At 36.6% G+C, this 26,152-nt stretch overlaps 1 protein-coding gene across 1 annotated transcript; it reads right to left on the bottom strand.

Annotated features, from left to right (window-relative positions):
• Positions 1-590: 590 nt before the first annotated feature.
• LOC149820307 (casein kinase 1-like protein 2) lies at positions 591-24,443 on the bottom strand. The gene is made up of 14 exons (XM_089982247.1): positions 24,025-24,443; positions 23,887-23,927; positions 18,734-18,803; positions 18,497-18,645; positions 18,324-18,419; positions 18,184-18,254; positions 4,937-4,998; positions 4,697-4,760; positions 4,522-4,606; positions 4,320-4,446; positions 4,075-4,157; positions 3,920-3,983; positions 3,350-3,492; positions 591-1,139 (listed from the first exon to the last, which is right to left on the bottom strand). The coding sequence occupies exons 1-14, from the start codon at positions 24,098-24,100 to the stop codon at positions 843-845; spliced, it is 1,428 nt and encodes a 475-aa protein (XP_089838373.1). The 5' UTR covers positions 24,101-24,443; the 3' UTR covers positions 591-842.
• Positions 24,444-26,152: the final 1,709 nt, after the last annotated feature.

Below are 26,152 nucleotides of genomic sequence, written 5' to 3'. Positions count from 1 at the left end.
AATTCAGATTGCCCATCTACAAATATTGTCACATTTGGATACGTTGAGGTAAGGTAGTTAGAATTCACGTCTCCCTCAAATTCTCTATTTAGAATTCCCCCCTCTAGGTGGGAACTCTAATTCTTGGAACCCATCTCTCTCTCTCTCTCTCTCTCTCTCTCTCTCTCTCTCTCTCTCTCTCTCTCTCTCTCTCTCTCTCTCTCTCTCTCTCTCTCTGTGTGTGTGTGTGTGTGCAAATGGGTACAATACAGGTTGGATCATGTTAGATCAAAACCTGATAACAAAATGTATGTAAATCCAGATCCAAATGTGAATTTGAATAATACCCCAATGAGACGGGTTATAGATGGATTACAAATAGGAATATTGGATCCATAAAGAACAAGCTTTTCACATATAAAATGCAAATGTATCAGATCTGATGTGAAACAAAAGATAGGATTTTTTTTCAAGATGAAAAACAATTTGTTTGGAGAAGAGTCTCGTTAAATTTCCAACTTAATATGGGAGAAGGAAAAGAGTACACGAACGTAGGAAGACATTGGGGTTACACTATGAAGAAATGGCAAGAATCATGCGTAACTCAGATGTACATGAACAAACTACCTTCGATTGGCTTAATAGACCTATTCTCCTCTCTTCATTTTTATTTCATAGTACCAGCCTAGTGATCCCAATTAACTATATGTTCATGTTCAAACCATCCCCTTCATCACAACAGACTCAATTTGAGAAAGAAATTGAAGGAAAAATAAATAGAAAAAATATCCCTCTACGAGTATATTACACCACTACACCAGTAAGATTTACAGTCTGCTTGTGCAGAAAGCTCAAAATGCTCTCTAGAAATGAAGCCTCTCCTCGGTGTCGAAATTCAGACATTCGATGCCTTTCAGAGTTGACTCGTAGTTCTTTATGTTGGAGTTATTTCTGACTGCTGATGAACGTTTTGGCTCAGATGAACCAACAGGCGAACTTCTCTGCCCGCTGACTACCTTGCGGAATGCACCTGGACTTGCATCTGTGGTTCTATGACGAGTAGGGTCAGCTTCACTCTCTAATAGTCCTTCTCGACTGCTTGAGACAGCAGCTCGCCTTGATAAGCCTCCAGACCTACCTATATAAGCAGAAGTGGCTAACTGCAAGTTTCAAGAAAATGAGATCGGTCAAACCAATTTATTGTCTGTAACTACAACTACTATGCTAGTATGCTTCACTTAAGTAGGACCCACAAAGAAAGTGTGCAACTTGTCTGGTATGGTCACACTGTTCTCAAACCTAAGACCACCCACATCATGCAGATAGTGCATGGCTAGAATTGTCACAGGTGAAAACACATCAAATTACATTTCCAGTTAGCACAGTATCAGTGTATTACCCCAGAATTGTCACAGGCAAGTTATTAAGAAACAGCTTCTTTTTCAAGAAAGTACTGTTGCAATTTGTTACTCCGAACTGCAGTCTGCAGATCCAGCTGGGCTATATACAGTACCTCTTCTGAACCGACCATTCTCTAGGGTTTCAAGTACATAAACAATTGCATCTATTACTGAAAGTTATATGTAAAGAAAAAGATATGCAACAAATATCAAAGTTCAGTTGGCTTAATCTAAATCTTTCAACAAGCAATGTGTAAATCCTTTTTGAAAGAAAATCAGACGAATAAATCAACTGATGGAATAAATCTAGATAAAGGTGAAAGCTGGGAAACAGCAAACTTTAGCATAACTAAAGTAGATGACAAAAGAATGGGGAAGTTCCATCTATCTGATCCAAAAAGAAAAAAAAACCCATAACACTATAACGTAGTACGAATCTGATTCCTATGAATGCCCTGGTACTAATATCACCCATTGATAACATGGCTAATTTTTTACCATGTGTACGCACTTCTTACTTTTCTTTATGTAGATTTTTAACACGTTATAAGATAGCATGAATCTGATTTTTAAATGCACTAGTACTAAGATTACCATTTTCATAATATAGCCATTTTATTACCTCATATATGTAGTTCTTGCTTTTCTTTATGTAGATTTTTTAACACTATAAGATAGCATGAATTATGTACTTGAACTATTCTTCATTTACATTTTTTCCTGCCTACAAGGGAAAAAAACACAAAAGATAGTGTTTGCTACTAGGATAGAATTATGCTTTTTACAGAAAAAAAACAAAGACAGAGAATGTTTTAGTGCAGGATAGACACTAGTATGGAATCTGGATTTAGAACCTATCCAGATATTCAAGGTGCCAAGAAGACCCACATTAACGATGTTCCATACACATCACATATCAAGTTTCAGTACAAATCAATGGTGAAAACCCATCGAAATGCCAGTTCATTCCTGTTTCCCCAAGAGACGAATTACAGATTATGGGAGTCTGAACACATTTCAGTGGGCCCTTGATGCCAACTTGAGCTGGAAATTGGCAAACTGCATCCATTCATCATTTATAATGCATAATCTGAAACATAACTTTTTAATTTATATTTCTGAAGGTAATTTCTTTAAAAAAATCTCAAAAAAAATTGTGATACAATAAAAGATAAAGACGAAGATTAGCATTTTCTCATGTTTTCTTGAAAACTCATTTTTTTACCAATTTTAAAATCAGTTGGTTTAATTTAAATAAAAAAATAATTACCCAAAAAAAACACTTGCAATCAAGTTCTCCTAAGAAAAACTCTCACCACCTCACAAATGCTATCACAAGGCCAGCATCTGTGACCATGGTTTCCAATTTCCAAGACAAGCAAAGTCGGATAACCATAGAGAAACCATAAAGTATTGCAGATGTCCACCCTCAAGAACAAAAACCCCATCATCCTTAATGAGGCAACAATGGAGCACCAATGACCAAACAGAAAGGCAATATAAAACACTCTTGCTTCAGAATGGCAATGGAAACAGAAACCAAAAAATTACAACCATATTGCCTTTCTCTCTGAAACATGTAAACTCCCATTTCGCTCTTCACATTCTAATAGAGAATGTTATTTATAAAAAACGTACTTTGTACATAAAAATATGTGAATGTTTTGTGAGAGAATAACATAGAGTCTGCAAAGTACACAGTAAAGAACTTAAAACCTGGAATAGTCAACTATGCTCTTATTGTGGCATGGCAAGAGTAAGAAAAATCTTTGACATAGTTTTAACCTTGAAAACTGCATGAGCTTTAAGACAGCTAGTTTAGCCAATGGCTAGATGGGAAACTGTCTTGCAAAAAATAAGCGTGGATGGACTCTTATTGAGTAGTGAAGTGACAGAACATACAAGAGACAAGGACCTACATTCCTGTCGTGCATGACACAAAAGCGTAGACATCACTTTGTCAAACTTACCATATCTTTAGTCACCGTTGCATCATTTGCAACTGGATTCTTCTGCTTCAGTAGGCTACCAGAAGAAGTTACAGCAATCCCAGACACTCGGCGATGGGAAGGATCAAGTCCAGACCAACCAGCTGTTCTTCCTTCTTCACCACCTAATCAAAAGCAAACATTTGCCATCATACCCATAAGACACTAATAGACCAATGAAACATACTGCCATATATTAGAAGCTACTATAAAATGGGAAAATAAAAAGCTTTATGAATGCATCGATTCAATTAATCTAGAATGTAAATTCACAGGCTTTAAGCTTTCAGTCAATTTGCCTCCTTGTCAAAGCAAGTTAACTGACGTGATCCAAATTTGAATTTTAAGTAGGTTTAAACCCAGCAGAGTTGGGTTAAATTGGTCAAGCCTCAAGCCAGTTTGTGGTCTTCAAGTACTGGTCTTTGACTTTCAAAAAAGGAAAAATTTGTGCTAGAAGCATATGATTATTTAGCAAGTGCCAATATCATAATATGTGGACCTTTAACATATAGATCATAAAAATTCCAGAAGATACATAGAAATTATGCATACCAGATTGCTTATCTACATTAGCAGCACCCGGTGTCAAGCCAGAACTTGTTCCTACAGCTGGACCCTGAAATACAAAAGTAAAACAGTGATATAACATCTGATATCAGGAACACAATGATAATTATTAGTAATCAAGCATAACAAGTTATACTTACAAGAGGACGCGGAGGAGCACTAGCAATCTGGGATTGCTGATACTTTAAAATTGTCCAGTCAAACACATAATCAAACTGAAAACCTGTAAATAACAGACGAGAGATAGAGGAATTCCGTGATTACCATGATTATATGAGTTGCTTCAATTAAATCCTGTAGAAATCAAGCATCTAAAAGTCTAAGGCATAAGACTCTGAAAGCAAATTGCACTGTACAATTTTTAAGCAAAAAAATTATACTAAACCTTCGCGAATAAAAAGATCACGGAATATTCTTTTGAGATAAGCATAGTCTGGCTTGTCATCAAATCGTAATGAACGGCAATAATGAAAATATGAAGCAAATTCGGTAGGGTAGCATCTGCACAAAGACTGGAAAAGCAATTTAATGTTAGTTTCGTCAAGAAGTATGTATCTGATACTCCAGAAATGTTTTGGTATATGTACCTCAATAGTTGTAGAAACTTTTTTCTCACTGATCTTCTCATATTTTTGCTTCTTTGTTCCTGCCTTAAGACCTTGCCATGGAAGACTAAAGACACATGGACCAGCATTAGGTAGAGGAAAAAGAGTTATTTGCTGGTTGAATATTCAAAAAGACTTTTGAATAAAGAAAGCGCACCTCCCCCTCAAGAAATACATAAGAACGTATCCCAGAGATTCAAGATCATCCCTCCGACTTTGTTCTTAGACAGTCAAGAAAAAAATAAAGTTAAATATACCTCATATATATGGCAGAAGTATGGAAAATATATTTGGGAGATTGTATTAGAAAAAACAATTTTACGCAACCCAAAAGAATTTGATTGATGAAATGCAAAGAATAATGAAAGTGGGAAAGCTAATCCAAAAGCTAGCCTACCAATGCCAAGATGAGTGTTCATGCTTGCATATCTTGCTGTCCCAGTCAAGTTCTTATTTTCTCTACATCATTGAGAAGAGGATGGAATCATGGGATTGCGACACAAAGGGACAGAGATTAAAGATGTAGCAAATTTCTGATAATTTATGAACTGCAAAAATGCAAGACTAAACAACAGAAAAAGATGCTGGGAAACATATTTTCAGAAATAGATTTCACACCTTGATAAGCTCAACTATAGCATGCTGAAAAAACCCTAATGACAAAGAAATGCAAAACACAGAAATGTACTGCTGAGTCAGGTTTTCAACATCAGACCTGCACAAAATCCAGGCAGATCTGGATCGAGGTGCTGGTACCAGGTCCATATCTGGATCCCATAGCACGTAGCATAGCCAGAAGGGATCCAAATCTGATATAGACAGCATAAACAAGATGCAGAGAAATTTTAATTTTTCTTATATTTGCACACTGAAAAACAGTGAATCTTAATCAGAACCTAGTTTGTACATGAGCCTAGTTTGAAAGTTTACAAACCAAGCCCAGGGCCATACACTACTCAGACACTGCTGGTCTGACCCGAATAGCTGATCAGATTTGGACCTTTCTATTATGTCCAAACCCCAGACCTACTACATCTGATTAGGTCAGAATTGGGCCATACCCAACCTGCCAACAGGCCAATTGCTGAGTAAAGGAGATGAGCTGCCCTTGCAACATTATCATTCTATTTAGCCAGTTATCCAAACCTGTTTTCCAGTCTACGCTATAGGTGGGAAACGGTTATGTGAATGCAACAATAAACGCAGTCCAATGGTAAGTTATGAGGGCGGGTAGGTGAGGAAAGGAATGTGAGGCCTTGAGAAGCAATCATTATTTTCAAAAACATTTTGAAAAAAAAATATGGCATTTCGACATTTTCTAAAAAATGGGGTCCCAAAATGGCGCTATGAAAATGCCAATTTAAAAAAAATGGTCAGCCAAACACCTAAAAATGTTATTTTGGAAAATTTTGGATGCCAAAAGAACCAAATTGCCAAATTATTATCTACAGAAGATGTCAATCAAGGAACATATGAGGGGGAAGAAACCTGGACTGCTAACTTGATGGACTTCAAAGCCTAAAGATGCTTATGACCTCCACAAATAACAAATCACAAATCCTTGACTTGATATGCAAAGAAATGAGATAAAATGTATTCTTTCAATTGAATTTTCCATGTTAATTTCAAGGAAGTAGTGTCTAAGATTAAAAGAATATGTCAAAGCCTAAAATCATGATTGGATGTATTTGTAAATAGCTCATTTCTGTTTATATTTTTAAGTGCTTTTATGGATGTTTAGATGTTTCTTTTTCATTTATTATCTATAAATTCCTCTGAGTAAATAGAAAAATCGATTTTAAAAACGAGGAGGGTTGCGGTAGGCCAGTGACAACCAGCATAAAAACTTAGTCATACCCTATGAATATGAACCAATATGAGAATTTTGTTGGGGGGGGTCCCTACTGAGCGATGTGTTGTACTCTATAAGCCCGGAGGCAGTGATAAATGGGCAAGGGTAGCTAGGTCATCTCCCGGAAGCGCGTCACACCGGCGCCCGGGTGTGGTGTCAGATAGGCAAGGGTTCCCTCACTTTGTTGGACAGGTGGGGGTAAAGAAGTTAGTCCAAGACCATAAAATTAGGTTAGCCACTTGGAACATAGGGTCTTTAACTGGTAAGTTGGTAGAGTGCAAAAGTGACGGAACCTTGGGGATATATAAGATTTGGTATACAGGAATAAATAGAAATAGGAATGGAGTAGGGATTGTTATGAGTCGTGAGTTTATAGATAATGTAGTTGAGGTCCGTAGGAAGGGTGATAGGATTCTACTTATTAAATTAGTATTAGGTATGGATATTATTAATATTATTAGTGTTTATGCTCCTCAAGTAGGTTTAGATGATTCCATTAAGCATCAATTTTGGAAAGATTTAGATGGAGTAGTACAAGGGATATCTTATGGAGAAAAGTTTTTCATCGGCAGTGACCTTAATGGACATGTAGGCATTAGTAAGAATGGATTTGAGAGTATCCATGGAGGCTATGGTATAGGAGAAAGAAACAAAAGTGGAGAAAGGATTTTAGATTTTGGTTTGTCCTATGATATGATCTTAGCAAACACAACACTTGGTTTAGGAAGAGGGAGTCTCACCTAGTAACATTTAAAAGTGAGGTTAATACGAGTCAGATAGATTTTTTCCTACTTAGAAAGAGAGATAGGGGTTGTTGCATCGATTGTAAGGTTATATCGGGAGAAAGTGTAGCTACACAACATAGAGTCTTAATTTTAGATCTTACAATTAGACAATGCCGCAAAAGGGATAGACATAGGATAGATCCTAGAATTAAGTGGTGGGCACTGAAAGGAGCTAAACAAAGAATGTTTGGAGAGCAGGTAATTAAGGAAGTTGATTGGTGTCTCGAGGAGGATTCAGAATCTATGTGGAATAAGATAGCGGGTGGCATGAGAAAGGTGGCTAAGGAGGTATTGGGTGAGTCTAAAGGCGGTGCACCGTTAGGTAAGGATACATCATGGTGAAACGAGAATGTCAAATTAGCTATTAAGGTTAAAAGAGAGTGTTATAGAAATCTAAGTAAGAGTCGTGATAATGAGAATTTGATAAGCTATTTATGGAAGTCATGCACAGGATCTTGGAGACTTGTTCATTCTTTTTCATGAGATGAATCGTGACTTCATGCGCAAGATTCAAAAGAAAGAAATTGCAGAGGCCTTGAAGAAAATGAAATAAAGAAAGGCAGTTGGCCCAGATGGCATACCTATCGAGGCTTGGAAATGCTTGGGATAGAAAGGTTTAGAATGGTTGACAAATCTTTTTAACAAGATTTGGGGGACAAATAAGATGCCTAATGAGTGGAGGAAGAGTACTTTGGTGCCTCTATATAAGAACAAGGGTGATATACAAGATTGCACAAACTATCGTGGTATAAAACTCATGAGTCATACTATGAAACTTTGGGAGAGGGTGATTGAGTCTAGGTTGAGTAAGGTTGTCATCTATGTCACAGGGATTCGGCTAGCAGGGTGCGGCACCGGGTGCGGTCAACCCGATCCTGGGTGCGTTGACCGCACCCAAGGTCATTTCGGTCGATTTTTTGGATTTTTTTTAAAAAAAATTGCCCTACGAAATGGGCTGCGGAATTTAAAAAAAAATCTGCTGACAGCTGCTTGAAGCTGCTCTTGTTTTATAAAGCGGCACTTGTGTCCACAACATCTCACGAGCTTTGTTGGCATCCCAGATTCTCATGCTATTCTTGCCTCCAAACAATTAATTCGCAGCGTTGGAAAACATACTGTTAACTTGGAAATGATGATCCATCTTCCTCAAAAATTAAAACCAAAATTCAAGAGCCTTTTGAAGTATTTATCCTTCAAGGCTTCAACGATCCAGATCCTTCTTCATCAAGGATTTTCTCTCTCCATAACAAATGATAATGATGGTGGTATCCTTGGTGGCTATTAGTATTCACTTTTCTCCTGACGAGATGTCGTAGCCTTGTGTAGACCTCTCTTTTCCACGTCAAATCCAATAAATTTCTTTTAGTTGTCATCTGTGTGCAACTGTATATAAAATGAAATTTGAAGAACCCTAGGCAGTGGTGTGGCAGTGGAGTCGTAGGCCTCGTAAAAACTCTCTCCAACAAACCACATCAAACCTTTGCTAATATTTTTTTTCGTGAAGACCAGGGAATTCCAGACATGATTGAATCATGGCAGTCAGCAGAACGCAGCAGGCTGGGTCGATAACTGGACCCCGACCCGCTCCGAGGGAACCTACGGTATATATATATATATATATATATCGGAGAATCAATTTGGTTTTATGCCTGGAAGATCAACTATAAAAGATATACATCTTCTTAGACAACTTATTGAGAGAAATAGAGAGAGGAACAAAGATTTGCATATGGTTTTTATTGATTTGGAGAAGGCATACGATAGAGTACCTAGGGACGTTCTCTGGTGGACAATGATGAAGAAAGGTGTTTCTCTCAAGTACATTAGTATAATTAAGGATATGTATGAAAGAGTAGTAACCAATGTCCGCACTTGTGGAGGGGTGACAACCAATTTTCCTATAACGGTTGGCTTACATCAAGGATCTGCTTTAAGCCCTTTCCTATTTGCTATAGTGATGGATGAGCTTACGAGATCAATTCAAGAAAATGTGTCGTGGTGTATGTTGTTTGCTGATGATATTGTTTTGATTGATGAGTCTAGAGCTGGGATTAATGCTAAGTTAGAATTATGGAGACAGACATTGGAAAGCAAGAGGTTTTAAGTTGAGTAAGAGTAAAACAGAATATATAGAATGTCGGTTTAGTAAGCAACGAAGTAGTGATGGGAGTGTAGTGAAGCTTGGTGAGCAAGAAATACTGGTGGATGATTGTTTCAAATATTTGAGATCTATCATTCAAAAGTGTCGAGAAATTGATGGAAATGGAAATCATAAGATAAAGGTTGGGTGGATGAAATGGAAAAGTGCAACTGGAGTGTTGTGCAATCGTAAAATGCCATTGCGGTTGAAGGAAAAGTTTTATACGACGACTATTAGGCCCGCTTTACTATATGGTACGGAATGTTGGGCTACCAAGAGACATCATATTAAAAAAATGAGTGTAGTTGAGATGTGTATGCTTAGATGGATGTGTGGAAATACAATAAAAGATAAGATTCGGAACGAGGAGATACGTAAGAAGGTAGGCATTGCACCCATTGAAAATACGATGAGAGAGAATCGTTTACGGTGGTTTGGACATATTCGGCGAAGGCCTAATGATGCTCTAGTTAGAAGGATGGAGAAATGGGAAAATATACTAGTTAAAAGAGGTCGGGGTAGGCCTCGGAAGACTTGGATAGAGATGATAGGAAAGGATATGAATGCTTTGAACCTCACCGAAGACATGGCATTGGATAGAAATCATTGGAGGAGAAGGATTCATGTGGAAGACCCAGAATGATTTTCTTTGTTGGTTCATATCGCCGACCCCAATTGTTTTGGGATGAAGGCGTAGTTGTTGTTGTTGTTGTTGTTTACTTTTTGATCAAGAGGCACCCACAACCTCATCCTCCCTTCCTTACCTCCAACCTCTACCCACTCCCTCCTCCCTCTCTTATCCTCTCACCCAATGCCAAAGACTCAATCTTCCCTCCCTACACCTACCCATGGACCCCGGCCCACCCTTCACTCCCCCTTCCCCATCCCTTCTCTAATGTTTGCCACCACCATCATTCACGACCCGTCTTACCTCTACTATCCCTATTGCACCCGAACACTCCATTTTGCCCTACGTACCCATGTTGACACGCATATCCCCGTGTCAACATGCGTTGACACTCGAACACACCATTTTACCCGTGTACATACAAGTTTGTATTTAATTTATAATTTATAATTACATTTTTAGTATATAATATATATTTTAGATATAGCATATATATTTAGATTATATTCAGCTTATTTAGAATTTATTTTGTATGTGATATATATATACAGTTGTGTCCCCGTACCCACATTTTTTTGAATTGCCATGTTGTACCCGCACTGGTACCCAGGTGATAGTCTTATGACTCCTATCCCCTCCACATACACCTCACAGCCACCATCATCATCCTCCACCCACTATCATCCTCCCTTCTCCTTCCACATAGCAAGGCCCACACCTATATTAACATCCTCCATATCTCACCCTTCAACGATGACCCCTACCACCACTAAAACCCTTATTGTCCACCCACCACCACCCTCATCTAAATCCACTAGCGAACCACCCACCACTAGGGCTGGAAACCAAACAAGCTGCTGGCTCTGCTCATGTTCGGCTCATAGAGAGGTCATTTAAACTCGTGAAGTAGGCTTGGCAAGCCGAACATGAGGAACAAGTGTTTGGCTCAGCTTGGCTCATATAGGCTCATTAATAAATATATTTTATATATTTTTTAATAGAATATAAGTGTTTGCCCTGCAAGCAATAAGCTTAGAGCTCAAATCCATTGATTACAACTTTGAAACAATTTATGTTTTGTAATGAACCAGTCTGAACTTGGCTCAATAGCTATGTCACATAGATGCGGAGCGGATGCGGATGCGGATGCGGATGCGGATGCGGATGCGGATGCTTTAAAAAAAACTTGGGTGCGGGGAGGGTATATATATAATTTTTAACAGTTTTAAGGTAACACTAAGTGTATGTGTGTGCATTTATGTATTTATATAGATAATATAGATAAAAATGGACTTGATTAGGGTTAATTGAATCTACTTTTGGATAGAAAGGTTCACTTCACCTAACACAAAGGAAGATGTGTCCAAGTGTCGCACGCGGGTGTGGTGCAATGTTAGAAGAGTTTGTGTGACATAGCTCAATAGGTTTAGAGTCCAATTTCTATTGTTTTCAATTTTAAAAAGTATTTTTTGTTAACAAGTCAACTCATGCTTGGATAACCATGAAAATGAACCGAGCTTGAACACCCTCTTTTGGTTCGTTTGGCTCATTAGTAGCCCTTGAAATGAAATAAGGATCTTCGAAACACGAGCTTAGATTCACAAGGGAAAGTATCAAGAATGACACTAAAGCATAACCCTTAAAAAGGGTATAACTGGAAACAAAATTAAAATAAAAAGATATTCTTTATTGATATGAAAAACCAATTGCTTAAGAAGCATTGGAATAGAATACATGAGGGGCTGCACCCCCTTTATATAGACAGCTGAAAGAGGAGGACTCACTACTGTTGGACTCTAAATAGAGTCGTTGGACTGTGTGGACAAGACTTGACTAGCAACTATCATTCTAATTCAAACTGAACTAGATGACATAAAGACAAAAAATAAAATAAAGAAAAAAAAGTTACAAAAAAGAAAGAAATGAAAAAGATATTTATATATATATATATAATAATAATATAATAATAATATTATTATATATATGTATAGTTTTACATTTTAACACTCCTCAAACTTACGATAGAATAAGCGGAAGTTTGTCTAAGAGAAAGTGAAATCGAAGAGCAGCGAGAAGCGAGAAGCTTTGTAAAGAAGTCTGTTAACTGATATTCTAAAGTGACATATGGCATATCAATTATCCTGTGTAGATATTCCTCTCTGACGTAGTGACAATCCATTTTGATGTGTTTGGTGCGTTCGTGGAATGTTCTGTTACTGGCAATGTAGATTGCACTTTTGTTGTCACAGCACATTTGTGAAGCCTTTGTTGCTTCAGCTCCCTTGTCAGCAAGCAGTCGTCGGAGCCAAACTACTTTCATGGTCGTCGTTGCCATGGCTCTGTATTCAGCTTCGGTAGATGAGAGAGATACCTTCTGCTGCTTTTTACACCTCCACGAGATCAATGATTCTCCTAAAAAAACACAAAAAACCAGTGGTTGAGTGTATGTTATTGGGATCACCTCCCCAAATCAGCATCAGTATATGCAATTAAATCAAGAGAAGAAGAGGAAGATAAGAAAAGTCCTCGTGAAAGAGAAGACTGGATATATTTGATAATACGCAAGACTACTCCCATATGAATAGAAGTAGGAGCATATTGAAATTGACTTGTTGTGTGAACAGCATGTGCTATATCTAGTCTGATAATGGATAGATAGAAAAATACCCTGACAAGTTGTCTGTAAGGGGTAGGGTCTGGAATAAGTTCTTCATCATCAATCTTCATTTTAACATTAACAACTTCTGGAGTGTTGACTTTCTTATCATCAGTAATACCAGACCTGGAAACAATATCAAAAGCAAATTAAGATCATAAATATTCTCTATGAGAATACGCAACTTCAATGCCTAAAAAATATTTCAACAAGCCTAAATCAATCATTTCAAAATGAGATTTAAGAAGTGTTTTGATCATTTTAACTCTTTGTTTATCGCTTCTGGTGTTGATCATATCATACATAGAGAAGAAACACAATGATCCCTGCATCAGAATTCTTAATAAACAAAGTAGTGTCAGTTAAACAGAATTGAAAACCAATATCAATTATAACACGACTAAACCTATCATACCAAGCTTTCGGTGCTTGTTTAAGTCCATAAGGAGCTTTTTCTAAACGAAGGACTTTACCCTTAGGAATACTTAGACCAGTAAGGGGTTCCATGTATACTTCTTGCCTTCCATTTAAAAAGGCATTTTTGACATCCATTTGAAAAATAGACCATTTTTTTATAGAAGCTAAGACAATTAAGGTTCGGACAGTTGTCATACGAGCCACCGGAGCAAAGGCTTTTTCATAATCAATCACATATTCTTGGACATAACCTTTGGCTACTAATCGGGCTTTATATCTTTCAAGAGTACCATCACTCTTGGTTTTAATTTTATAAAACCATCGACATTATAGTTTTCTTCCCTAGAGGAAGATCTTGAATAGTCCATGTAGAAGCCTTTTCAAGTGCATCTAATTCAGTTTCATGGCTTCTATCCATTTGATATCATTTTTTGCTTGAAAATATGTGGATGGTTCTTCATATGAGTGAATTAATGCAATAACCGCCCTATATGTGGGTGAGAAGGACTCGTATGATACAAACTTTTCTGGAGGCCTCGAGACTCAGGATGATTGTCTAGTTGGAATGTTAGAATATTTTTCAAGTGCACATGGAAGATTAGACTCTTGTCTCATGAAATATTGAATACTAGTATCCCTATGAACTTCTTCATTTTCAACATTATGATTAAGATCAATAATTCTTTGATCATTATCAAAGTTACAGTCAAGGTCATATTCATCAAATGTTGATGTTAGACATCTTTTAATTTTCTAAAATCAAAGAAGCTCTCCTTTTCAAGGAAGGAAACATTTTTAGACACATATAGTCTATTATGTTTGAAGTCAAAACATCTATAACCTTTCTGATTTTCATCATATCCTAAAAAGACACAGGGAATCGCACAAGGAGAAAGTTTATCATTTTTGTGCATAAATATGAAACATTTGCACCCAAATATTCTTAGTTTAGAGTGGTATGGAGAAATGTTCATAAGTTTTTCAATGGGAGTGATATTTTGTAACGAAGAAGATGGCATTCTAATAATGAGATAGGTGGCAGGTAAGGCAGCTTCTGCCCAAAAGTCTTTCGGGACTTGATTTGTTATTAATAACATGGTTTTAAAACTCGCCGAGTCAACTCGGTGACTCGGCTCGGCTCGACCCTCCATTGACTCGGCTCGGCTCGACCCTCCAACGAGTCAACTCGGCAAGCTAAACTCGTTCTGCGAAAAGTCGGCCTTGACTCGGCCTGACTCGGGTTGACTCGGGCGAGTTTTGGGCACTTTTTTCTTTTTCCATTTTTAAAGGCTATGGGCATTTTTTTCACATGTAAGTGTTCATTTTTCAAAGAACAAATAGCATAATAACAATAGCCTTACCAACTTAATATAAAATCACAAAATTAGTAAAAGTCAATCAAATTTCACATGTCCATCATTCATTCCTTTTGGTAGCTCCAGGTAAGGAATCAAACCCAGTACCCCTCAATGAACATGGAGTGAATCCACTAATCCAGCTAACATAATTGATCCATCATGCAACCATCTTTGAGACCTACACAATAGTTGGCAGCAAGCCTGTTCAAAACCAACAGCATAAAATGCCCACATTTATCATTATAATATATATACATCACAGCATTCTCATTATCCAAAGCTTATATGCATTTATGTGCAGATGTATAAGGCATGGTCCAATCAACTGTACATCAAAAACACACTTACAAATATCAAGATAAAGTTTAATGTTCCCAAAATTTTGCAAGGATTTTCTGAGGCCCTGCAACACAACAGCTATGTCCATATATTCAGGATGTAAACCATGATCAAGCATAGCTATTAAAGTTCTTGAAGCTAGTAATTAAGTCATTCTTTATATATTGTCTTGAAAGACTTGCTCCTGCTTGCGTAGTTTATTTAGTAAATGTGAGATTTGAATTAAGAACAGTTTTACTTGATGTTATTTTACTTATTAATCAATTAAACTAGTAATTAAGTCATTCTACAAACCTTTATATGTTTAAATGACAATTTATATATTGTCTTTGTTTTAAAATCAAAAGTTAACAAAACCCGGTCCGAGTCACCGAGTTGACCCGCCGAGTCACGAGTCAATAAAGAACGAGTCGAGTTCCGAGTCACTGGTTTTAAAACCTTGATTAATAAAGTCCAAGTGGTTTCTATAATATGATGATATTTTCGTTCCGCCAGTCCATTTTGTTGAAGTGTATAAGGACAAGATCTTTGATGTGTGATGCCATGCAATTTAAGATAATTTTGAAAATCTGTGGATAAAAACTATCTCCCTAAATCTGTGCGAAAATAGCAATATCATTTTGAAACTTGTTTTTAACCATATTATGAAAAGTTTGAAAGTATCAAAATACTTCAGACTTATGTTTGAAAAAGTAAATCCATGTATGCCAGGAGAAATCATCGACAAAAATAACATAGTAAACAAATCCTCCTTTAGAAATTACTGGTGCAGGACCCCAAACAGCCGCCGAGTGTATTAATTCAAGTGGTCTTGAAGAGAAAAAGGTTCTGTTCTGAAATGGTAATCTTTTCATTTTGCCGAGAATACAATCTTTATAATCAAATGATTTAGAGTTACAAAATTTCCCTAGATTTGGAAAATGTTGGATTTTGGTTATACGTGGATGACCAAGTCTCTTATGCCACATTTCCAACTTTATTTTCTGAATATTATAACAAAAAGCTTTCTTCGACATTTCCAAAAAATCCATGTAATAAAGTCCTCCTTCTCCATGGCCTTCCCCAATCAGCTTGCCTGACTGGCGATCCTGTAACCAACAATCATACAACAAAAACAACAACAACAACAACTACGCCTTCATCCCAAAACAACAACAATCATAAGAAAAAAAAATATTACACTCATAATCAAAAATTTGAGATACAGATAAAAGATTTAAATTTAATTTGGCAACATGTGTAATTTCTGGAATAGAAAATTTCTTTGTTTTATAATTTTTTTCAAAATTTTCTATTCCTTCTGTTTCAAGAGAAGTCTCATCAGCAGTATAGACCTTTGACACACTTGTTTTATTTTTAACACATTTGGATAGACTTTGATTATTTGGGGTCATATTAAAGGATGCACCTGAGTCAAGGAGCCAAGAAATTTTTACCTGGATTAGAAAAAGATGAGGTTGTTGCGCCGGTTGAAGCTTCAGATGAGGAAGAGGCACATTTGATGAGAGGTTGAAGAATCTCCATTAGTTGGGCTAAAGAAGTTGGTGCATCCTGATCTTTAGGTTCCGATCCAGCAATTGCAGCTTTTTTTCTCTCAGCTCCTTAAGTTTGGGATATTGTGGCCTGTAGTGTCCCGGTTCATAACAGTGATGACAAATAACTTTCTTCTTGTCATAGTCACCATTTTGTCAATTAAAGTGAGGAGGCTTATATGATCGAACATAATTCCCTGGTCTAAACACGACTAAAACGGAATCATCTTCAATTTTTGAAGAACCTTTCCGGAGTTTCTTCCTTTGTTAACTCTTCAATAGTTTCAATAATAGAAGGAATTTTTCCCCGGTGAAGGAGAGTTGATTTAGTGGTTTCGAATTTCGACCTTAATCCAGTGATAAACTAATAAAAATGTTCAGCATCGAGTTGTTTCTAACAAAGCTCGATGTCTTCGGCACAATGCCACTTTGGTTCTAAAAGGAAAAGTTCTTCCCAAAGTTCGGATAACCCATTGTAATATTCACGAATAGTTTTGTCTCCTTTTGTCATCATTCAAACTTTTTCTTGGAGGTTGCACATGTGTGCAATATCTTTAAGGGAATACATATTCTTAAGGTATTCCCATGCCTTATCGGCGTGATCAAATTTGGCAAGACTTGAGCATTTTTTAATGTCAACGCTATTGATAAGCCATGACATTATCTACGCATGAGATATTCTCTATTCTTTCCATTTCTTCTCGTATGAGGCAAGAGCCTTGATTTTCTCTTCTTCTAATAGAGGGACATCTTTATCTCCCTCCTTTTTAGTAAAGGATAGCTTAGGTTCCGAATCGAAACCATCCACAATCCCCCATAAGTCTTTTTCCCATATATGATGCTTCATGATTGAAGTCCATGTTACATAGTTCGTATCGCTTAGTTTCATAGGCATGACGGTGACTTTATCATTGTCATCCATTGATTACAATGGAGAGAAGGAATAGGGATAGAAGAGAAATGAAAAAGAAAGAAGAAAATACAATACAACAAGATGTGAAATCTTCCCCAATGAAGTGATAAAACACTTCTCTTCAAGTGGCGAACACTTCTGCAAACGGGCACGAAAACCGAGGCAGCTTTTCCTCAAGATCTAGTACTCCTGCGGCTTTGATACCATGAAATGAAATAGGGATCTTCGAAACACGAGCTTAGATTCACAAGGGAAAGTGTCAAGAATGACACTAAAGAATAACCTTTAAAAAGGGTATAACTGGAAACAAAATAAAAATAAAAAGGTATTCTTTATTGATATGAAAAACCAATTGCTCAAGAAGCATTGAAATAGATTACAGGAGGGGCTGCACCCCTTTATATACACAGCTGAAAGAGGAGGACTCAATAGAGCTGTCCGACATAGCTCTATTGCTAGTCAAGTCTGGATAGGACTTAACTAGCAACTGTCATTCTACTTCAAACTAAACTAGATGACACAAAGACAAAAAATAAAAATAAAGGAAAAAAAATTACAGAAAAGAAAGAAATGAAAAATATATTTATATATATAATAATATTATTATATATATATATATATGTACAGTTTTACATTTTAACAGACCTACCCACAACTGCCACTATTCCCCTCCCTCTCTTTTCCTCTCATGTTTAACACTGCCCTCCATTTACCACATATCCAAACAATGTTAATGTTTATAAATCATAATGAACTTCCGTTCATAAACTTTATTTTTTTATGATTTATGCACAATAAACAGAAATAAAAAACAAACAGGGCTATAGAATCACCATACAACACACATAGCAAAGACATGTAAGAACACCACCGTAGAACATACAAAAAAAGTAACTTAAAGATCACAATTTGATAAAAACAATATTCAAGGGTAAACATAATAAAAAAACACAAATCTTTAGCCTAAAAGCATTTAAGATATATTTGTGTTGAAGATTAGAAATTGAAATCTAATTTGTCCTACCTATAAGGAATATGTTGGTGTGTTGAAGTATCTCTATACTTCTTAGCGAGGCCAAAATCAATAATGTAAACCTGCAGCATCATGATGTGTCATTTCATCCATCTGAATAAAGAACACTGAGAGTTCTCTTAAGAGCATACCTGGTTGGCTCGTCTTCCCAAGCCCATAAGAAAATTGTCGGGCTTTATATCACGATGAAGAAAACTCTTGGCATGAACAAATTCAATTCGATTGATCTAATGCAGAAAATAAAAAGTTCAAAATAATACCACAAAAAAAGGCTTTCTTTTAAACGATTAAATTGAAACCATACCATCTGATCAGCAAGCATCAAAACAGATTTCAATGAAAGCTTTCTACTACAAAAGTTGAAAAGATCTTCAAGACTTGGTCCTAGTAGATCCATCACAAGGACGTTATAGTCACCTTCAACTCCATACCATCTAACATTTGGGATTCCAGCTAAGAACATAAATAAAAAAATAGGAACAAGTAAACAACTATAGAACATGAGAGAGAGAGAGGAATAAGAAGTAAATATTGTCATTACTTCCTCCCTGAAGTATCCTGTACAACTTTGACTCATAGAGCAACTGAGGATGCTTCGTCTTAACATTTTCCTGTCAAAGGAATAGGAAAGACAGATCCCATTAGAGAGATAAAGCATCAGCATTCATGTCATTAAGCTCATAGGTTGACAGACCAAAAAAGCACATGCAGCAGACACCAGAAGTGGCGAGGATCATGTAATGCATACTGTACAATACAAAGTGGGTGTATCTAAAAGATGAGCAACAAATGTACCAAAAATTGGACTAATAAACAAAAGAAGAATATAGAAGAAATAAAAATAGTTGACAATTTGCTTTACCTGAACAACATCAAGTCGTTTACAATTACAAATAATTGATAATGTATAGTTTTAGTTTTATTAATCCTTAAATCCCTTTGTAGCTCTTGTCAAATCCACCATCGCATTTCATGATAGAAGCCAAATACTTTACCATCTAGGGTTATTTCTTTCTTAAAATCTGACTAATCAACAACATCTTCATGATCAAGGCTTCTAATCAGTAGCTAGACTCGAAAAAAGTATGTATTACAACAAACCCTCTGGTTATGTTTGGTAAGTCAAAATGTCTCACTTAAAACTTATCCACTTATAAATATGGGATCCACTTCCAAGTCAAGGGAAAAGTCGATCCCAGTCAGAGGTTCTTTTGGGGGATTTGAGTTGGCAACTTCTCCCATGCAAACATTAAATTCCATTTTATTGCTAGCCAACTATGTCACTTGGATCTGCTTGTGGATACAAGGATATGGCTGTTCTATGAAGTTTTTTAATGACTGGCATGGAAGGGGATATAGAAAGGGAGCAGAAATGGAGTATCCCTGTGCATAGCTAGCCAAAAAGCACTACTACTGCTCCAAAGCCCTCCAAATCCTTGAGGCAAAAAAGAAAGGAGAAAATTGAGAAGATGGGCTTATGTGAGTTAATTGCAACACCTCACCAAAAACCCAAAATGGAACTCGGGTACAAATAACATCTGCATCCACATCTCGCTCCTTGATCCTGCATGTGATTATTACAATCCTTGGGTGGTGGTTGCTGATCTAGCTGCATTTGGCCCCATTCCTGTGGGAATTACCTTATGGTTGGGTGATTAGATTCAGCAGTGTCTAAAGAATCAATTGGTCACTACTTCGTCCTTGTCTCCAAAAGCCAGCCTCGTGGTTGGCATAATTTTCCTTTTAGTTTAGTTTTTTATGATCTAATATAATGAAAGGTTATTATTTTTTATGACAACCTCGTTCTTGTTTTTCTTCGAGTCCTCCAAGTTGATCTTGATTTGGTACATTAGTTTCTTCTCTCAGTATGATTTTGTTTCAATTACTGGACCAATGTATGATGTTCAACATAACTTTTTCATGGCTCTAGATAAATTCTCACAATGTGCATCACCCATGAATATCATAAAATAGGATTGCATGTGGAGACTATTGCTCTAGGACTGCCCAACTGGGCTCTAGTTTGCATGTCTTTCCGGCTTCTTTGGGAAAAGAAGTTCACGACCTGTAGGCCTGGCTTCTACCTCCGAATGGCATTCCAACTTATTCATGAATTCATTTTATGAAGCTCACAAATTTGTAGAAGCATGGTTTTATAAAATTAGGGCAGTTCTACATATTGGGTCTGTGAGTGGATATGTGTGTGTTTATATACATGAATGCACATGTGTGTGTAATTGTGAGTAAGGGCGTCAATGGGTCAGGTTTGACCTAGACCCGGACCCGACCCATACCAAACCCTATAGGGCCAAGGTTTGGTGATAAATAAGAAGACCCGATTAGAATCCCGGTCGGACCCGAAAGGTCCGATTAATACATGGAGCCAGGTATGGTTTGTGAAATTTTATACCAGACCCGGGCCTGACCCGAGTTCCGATTAAGATCCTCAAATTTTCAATGTAAAAATGGTAAAAACTATTATTTTACCAGGTATGGTCTGGGTCTGGTTTATGTAGTCATTGTAGGATCCAGGTATGGTTTCTCTTATGGTGGGTCCGATTAGACCCAGGTCATGACCCGGTACCATCATCTCAAATCTGGTTTGAGTCTGGTTCCACCTGGGTCCGAACCAAACCCGACCCATTGACACTATGAGAGAGAGAGAGAGAGAGACTGGATAATAAGGTGACCAAAAAAATGGCTAGGGAGATATCAAGGGAAAAAATCAACAACTTCTAATTCATGTTTGATAACTTTCTAATTTTTTTTGAAATTTTAAAAAATTAAAATATCTGTACTAAAATGTCATATTTTTTAGTACTCAAAGATCACAAATCATGATTTTCGCATTATCCAATCTTACTCAAAACTTCCATCATCCCCCAAAGTCCTAATGAATGAATTTAACTACCATTGTCATAAAGAATATATCAAGGTTGTAAGTATCGTATCATTACTCGTATCAGTCGGGTCCAAATAAGATACATATTGTATATAATCGTACCAAATTGTAAAAATTCATAATTTTTTTAATAAAAAATTTCAAAAAAATCATTAAAATAAAAAATTAGCGCAAACTCTAAAAAAATCATAACACATGAAAAAATGATGAATTGCACAAAATACAACCATAAAATCACATATGAAGCATTTATGTCTCTATGAGCTGCATAAGACATCATCAAACACCAACTATCTCACAAGAACAATGCAAAATATTAAATATCTTGCAATTAAGAACATGTCACAAGACTCATACTTTCATATTAGATAAAAAAATATTATGGCAATAGTTGCACTCGATTTTCAATCAGTTTTCACTCATTACTTGAGTGCCCTATTGTCATGATGGATCATCTCATATCAGCTTTGTTGGAGGTATGGAGCCTGATTTTCAATCGGTAGTTTTGTAATTTTACTCATAATAAAAAAATTTTACCTTAACCCACTTCCTTGAGTGAAAAAATAGTGGAAATACACTCTTACTTGGGCAAACCACAAAAGCTCTCTCCCTTGCGCACGAATTGAACCCCAAATCACTTTCACGACTCCTAGGGCACGTGGATAGCCCTCTAATAGCCTCTACACAAATGAGGAACTCTGCCCTCAAGAGGTCTTTAAAATCCAAAAAATAAAAAACAAGTTTCAGATCTTTTAAAGTGCGCCAAAGGTGCATCGTACAATATGGCACGATACAGGGTTTTATCGTATGATACATTTTCCCATAGTAACGATATGTATCATACGATACTTACAACATTGGAATATATCACAACCACCAAGTATAAGGTATATCCAGCCATATAGATTTGAAGCCATTGGTAAAATATCATATGAGAGTTGGCCCCAAAAGCTAACATTTAAATTACTGTTTAGTTTATATCTTAGATCAGCAATTAATATGGCTAACCAAGACTTGTCTTAACCATTGGATTATCACACACACCAACCTACATGAACTCATATGCACTCACTTTTCTATAGTTTTTTTTTCCTATATAGGGCTTCCACATTTTAGCTTTGAAAAGAAAAAGGATCTCACCCAACATTACTTTTGATAACTTATCGGCTAGCAACACTAATCCCATCGGAGAAGATAGATATTTCTATGAATCTAATAAATCCACCAAGAGAAATAAATTTAGCACCAGCAATTATTTGTCATTTCATCTCTCTGTCCCTTAATGTTAATCATTTAATCCTTGTCAAAAGATTTCTTTTTCCCTTTGAGAAAAGTTAATCTGTTGTCTTCCCAAATCCTTCAAGTTCTAAGATTAGCCAAATCTACCTACTGAAAATGGATTTCTCAAGGCATAATCTACCAAACCAAACACTCTAACATGCATAATGGGAGTAAAGGTGTCAAGCTGACATAGACAAAGTTGTATTCTGATGTCCCAAATGGTGCATCATCTTCCAATAATGATACTATTCTAGAGTCAGTGGACCACTACTTCTCTTGATAGAATTAATCATTTGAAAAAGCAAGTTGTTGCAACTTGTCTCAATACCCCTCGGAAAAAAACAAATGCATGTGTGAATGGTGTGTGCACCCAGACAGACAAGCACAAACACCAAACATGAACCCACGTATCAAAATCATTACGCATCAAAGGTGAGAATGGATCGTATAAAACAGTTGGTGACATTGATGTCACCCACCAACCACAGCCACTAACCCCCGCCCCACTGAGTCCCACTCAGAGAGAGCGGGGCGGGGGTTAGTGGTTGTGGTCGGTGGGTGACATTGCTAATGTCACCCACCATTTTATATGATCCGCTCTCATCAAAGGTGGACCTTTATCTGGTCTCTCATTTAAATTCTGTATGATGCTCCAATCCCCATCTTCTGAAGCCTTCCACATTGTATATATTATGCATTGCCAACTATTAGAAGCTTTCAATCTGCGTGCCTATCTGATCACCCATCCAAACAAACAACTAAACTTTTCTATTTTCAGTTGAAATTAAGTGATTGCTTTCTTCCAATGATTAATGATGAGAAGAACAATGAAGGCAATCGTTAGTTTCTAAAAGTGAAGAATCTAAATCTACAGGAAGTGGTAACAAAATTCTGCACATCAATACTCTGTCAAAGTACTTTCATCATGCATTAAGCGGATTATAGTCACATAATAGATTCCCTTCCTAGATCATGATCTAAATGATGCATAGATTTTTTTCCATCTTTCTACAGATGCTTTATGTCGCCATAAAAAGGAAAATGTCAAAAAGTTTAATTTTTTTATTCAACCATTCACGCAAAGCCGAACCCCCAACCAAAACCTACTGTCTATGAAACTAAAAACAAGGAATAAAAAATTTGCAGCTTCTAGTGGATAGAGGCAAGATCTTTATCAACATGTACAATCCATTTTCTGAAATAATTCAATTCATCAACCACAATAAAAGAGTTGAAATGTAATGCGAACTATGAAATACCCTAATGCAAGACAAAGATAAAGGAATCACCATTGATCAACCTAAATTGGAAATTGCACAGAAGGTTAAGTTTCTAATTTAAAACGTCACATCAAACCATAATCAGAAAAGCAGTAACAGAACCGTGCCAAAAAAGTTCCACGAAAGGAAATCAATATAACCCATGAAAAAGAAACAAGCAAAGAAACCAATTCAAAAACCTAAAAGACATAACCAAAACCTTCAATCAGCAAAACAGGATATAAAACTTACAAGCTTGATAGCGACTTCTTCATTGGTTTGTATATTCGTCCCTGTAACAAAGGCACCCACAATCAAAACCCCAGCCCTAGCCCTAACAACAAAAGAATCAAATCAGAACCACCAAAAATGGGAAAGAAGGAAATCTACCCAAGTAGATCTCTCCGAACGAGCCGCTCCCGATCTTCCGGCCCAGACGATACTTGTTACCAACACGAGGCTCCATCACGATTCTCAGCCAAAGAACAACTCTTCAATCCAGAACCCGAACTTAACACTAAACCTAAAAGGCCCAACAAAAAGAGATATATATATATATCTGTGTGTGTCAATCAATCGGCGAATCCAACGAAGATGAAGACGAAGAGATGATCAATAGACGGTTCAGACGATGCCAAAGCGAGTGACCCAATCGGAGCGAATTGAGACCTGAATCGGGCCAAATGGGGCTCGATCGACGCCCATCGCCTGAGGATCGGAGAAATCGGGCGCGAGGGAAGTGGAGGAGGAAAGGCGAATAAGCAGATCGGGGAGGAAGAGAGGGCCGATCTAGGGTTTCGAAACCGAGCGAGCGATGGAGGGAGGAGACGGGGAATAAAAAGGAGATCGATGATGATGTCTTATGTATGATGAGGAATGAATGATGGATGTGATGATGACGATCTCTCTCTCTCTCTCTCTCTCTCTCTCTCTCTCTCTCTCTCTCTCTCCAACGCGGAGTCTGAGATTGCGTGCTTTCGCAAAGAGCAGAAGTGTAGTTTCTTTCGGAAAATTGCAAATAGGACAAACTATTTAAGCTAATTGTAAAATACGTCACTTTTTTGAAATTCTACATATGAGACAGGGAAAGTTATTGTTGTCCATATCGGTTTCTAAACCCGAATCGCTTTTTAAAGCAATTTCAGTATTGAATAGAATTTTTTGAACCGGCCCTTTTAAATTTTTATTTTTAAAAAGGTTCAAAAGATCACAAAAAATTTTAAAAAATTCAGAAAAAAAAAATATGAAGTACAAAAATAAAGGATGACTGACAGTCGAATTTCAAAATCCGCATTTAATGCCTAAACGATCAAATAGGAAATAAATATTATAATTATTAAAACATTAAAAAAGTAAAAAAATAAAAACTGATTTAGCTGATTTTCAAACAAGTCATTGATGGACCTGATTTGATTTGAATCGTCTGATTAAGTCCTATTATTAATAACATCGGGATGAAGATGAACTTTAAGAAAGGACCTCAAGTTAACTTTCCATCATCATGGAAAAAAAAGTGAATTTTTTTTCTTTTCATATTGTCTTTTAAAATTAAAAAATACTCATTTGTCTTAAAAGAAAAAAAGTAAATGTTTGACCATGTTATTATGAAGGTTATTATTGTAATTTAATTCGAGATTTAACTTCTGTTAATGGATAAAAAACAAGGTAGGTTTTCCTTTGGAAACCAGAAGCCCAAATTAGGAAATTTTGAAATGTGAGGCCATTCCATGTAATTAAAGCAAAAAAGTTGGTTCAAACTGAAATTCTTTTTCTTAAGCTTCTTTTTTTTACTTCTTTAATTGCTTTGGGTTTTTAGTCATACTTTTTCAATAAATTACAAAAATGTATCTGCCACGGTGATGAGGGGAGGAGCTAGATTTCTGCCATTGTTATGTGGGCCCACATGCCCTACTTTTGCCTTTCTTTTAGGAAACGACCTTTTGTTTTAATTCATCAGGGTTGTGATTCTTGCCGAGTTTCGGGTCGGATCTTTAAGGATCCATGTTTGGAGCCGATTGGGCAAGACTGTGGCCTATCGTGATTTATCACGATACTTGGAAATTGGCATGCCTTTGTCATATTTTTGTACCACCCTTCCCAAAATAACATGGTCTTATCAATTTATTTGCCTCTTTTTGTATTTTAATAATTTCCTAAAAACTGTTGTTCATGTTTTGATGTACTTTTTTAAAAAAAAATAAATATTATATGTAAACCAATATTTTTTTTAAAAAAAATTGAAATATATATATATATATAACCTTCCAAATCACGAGATCTGCACTTGACGCAAAATTCAGAATGCCATTGCTCCAAACCTAGAAAGGTGTGAGCAGTTGTACCATTGTCGATCGAGAAAATTTGATCCGGATCCAGATATGGATTCTGACAATTCAAAAATGAGATCAAGTTTGGATTTTGAGCCGTGTTAAAAGGTATGCCATTCAGACCGAAACTGTTTGGATCAAGTTGGGTCCACAGGAAACGTGTAGCAGGTTTCCTTAACCTGGACCCTGAT

The sequence above is a fragment of the Nuphar pumila genome, chromosome 12 (assembly GCF_984573655.1).
Source record: "Nuphar pumila chromosome 12, dmNupPumi1.hap1.1, whole genome shotgun sequence".
Taxonomy (NCBI): domain Eukaryota; kingdom Viridiplantae; phylum Streptophyta; class Magnoliopsida; order Nymphaeales; family Nymphaeaceae; genus Nuphar; species Nuphar pumila.
The sequence above is the reverse complement of the archived record's forward strand: the minus strand, read 5'-3'. Positions and strand labels throughout refer to the sequence as shown.

What these genes read in the sequence shown, in the direction of transcription:
- LOC149820307 (XM_089982247.1), bottom strand. Translation starts at nt 24,100, where the DNA reads ATGGAGCCTCGTGTTGGTAACAAGTATCGTCTGGGCCGGAAGATCGGG. An exon ending in GAACACTCATCTTGGCATTG is followed by an intron (nt 4,761 to 4,936) that starts GTAGGCTAGCTT and finishes TGACTGTCTAAG; the next exon opens with AACAAAGTCGGAGGGATGAT. An exon ending in GTGCTCCTCCGCGTCCTCTT is followed by an intron (nt 3,984 to 4,074) that starts GTAAGTATAACT and finishes TTTGTATTTCAG; the next exon opens with GGTCCAGCTGTAGGAACAAG.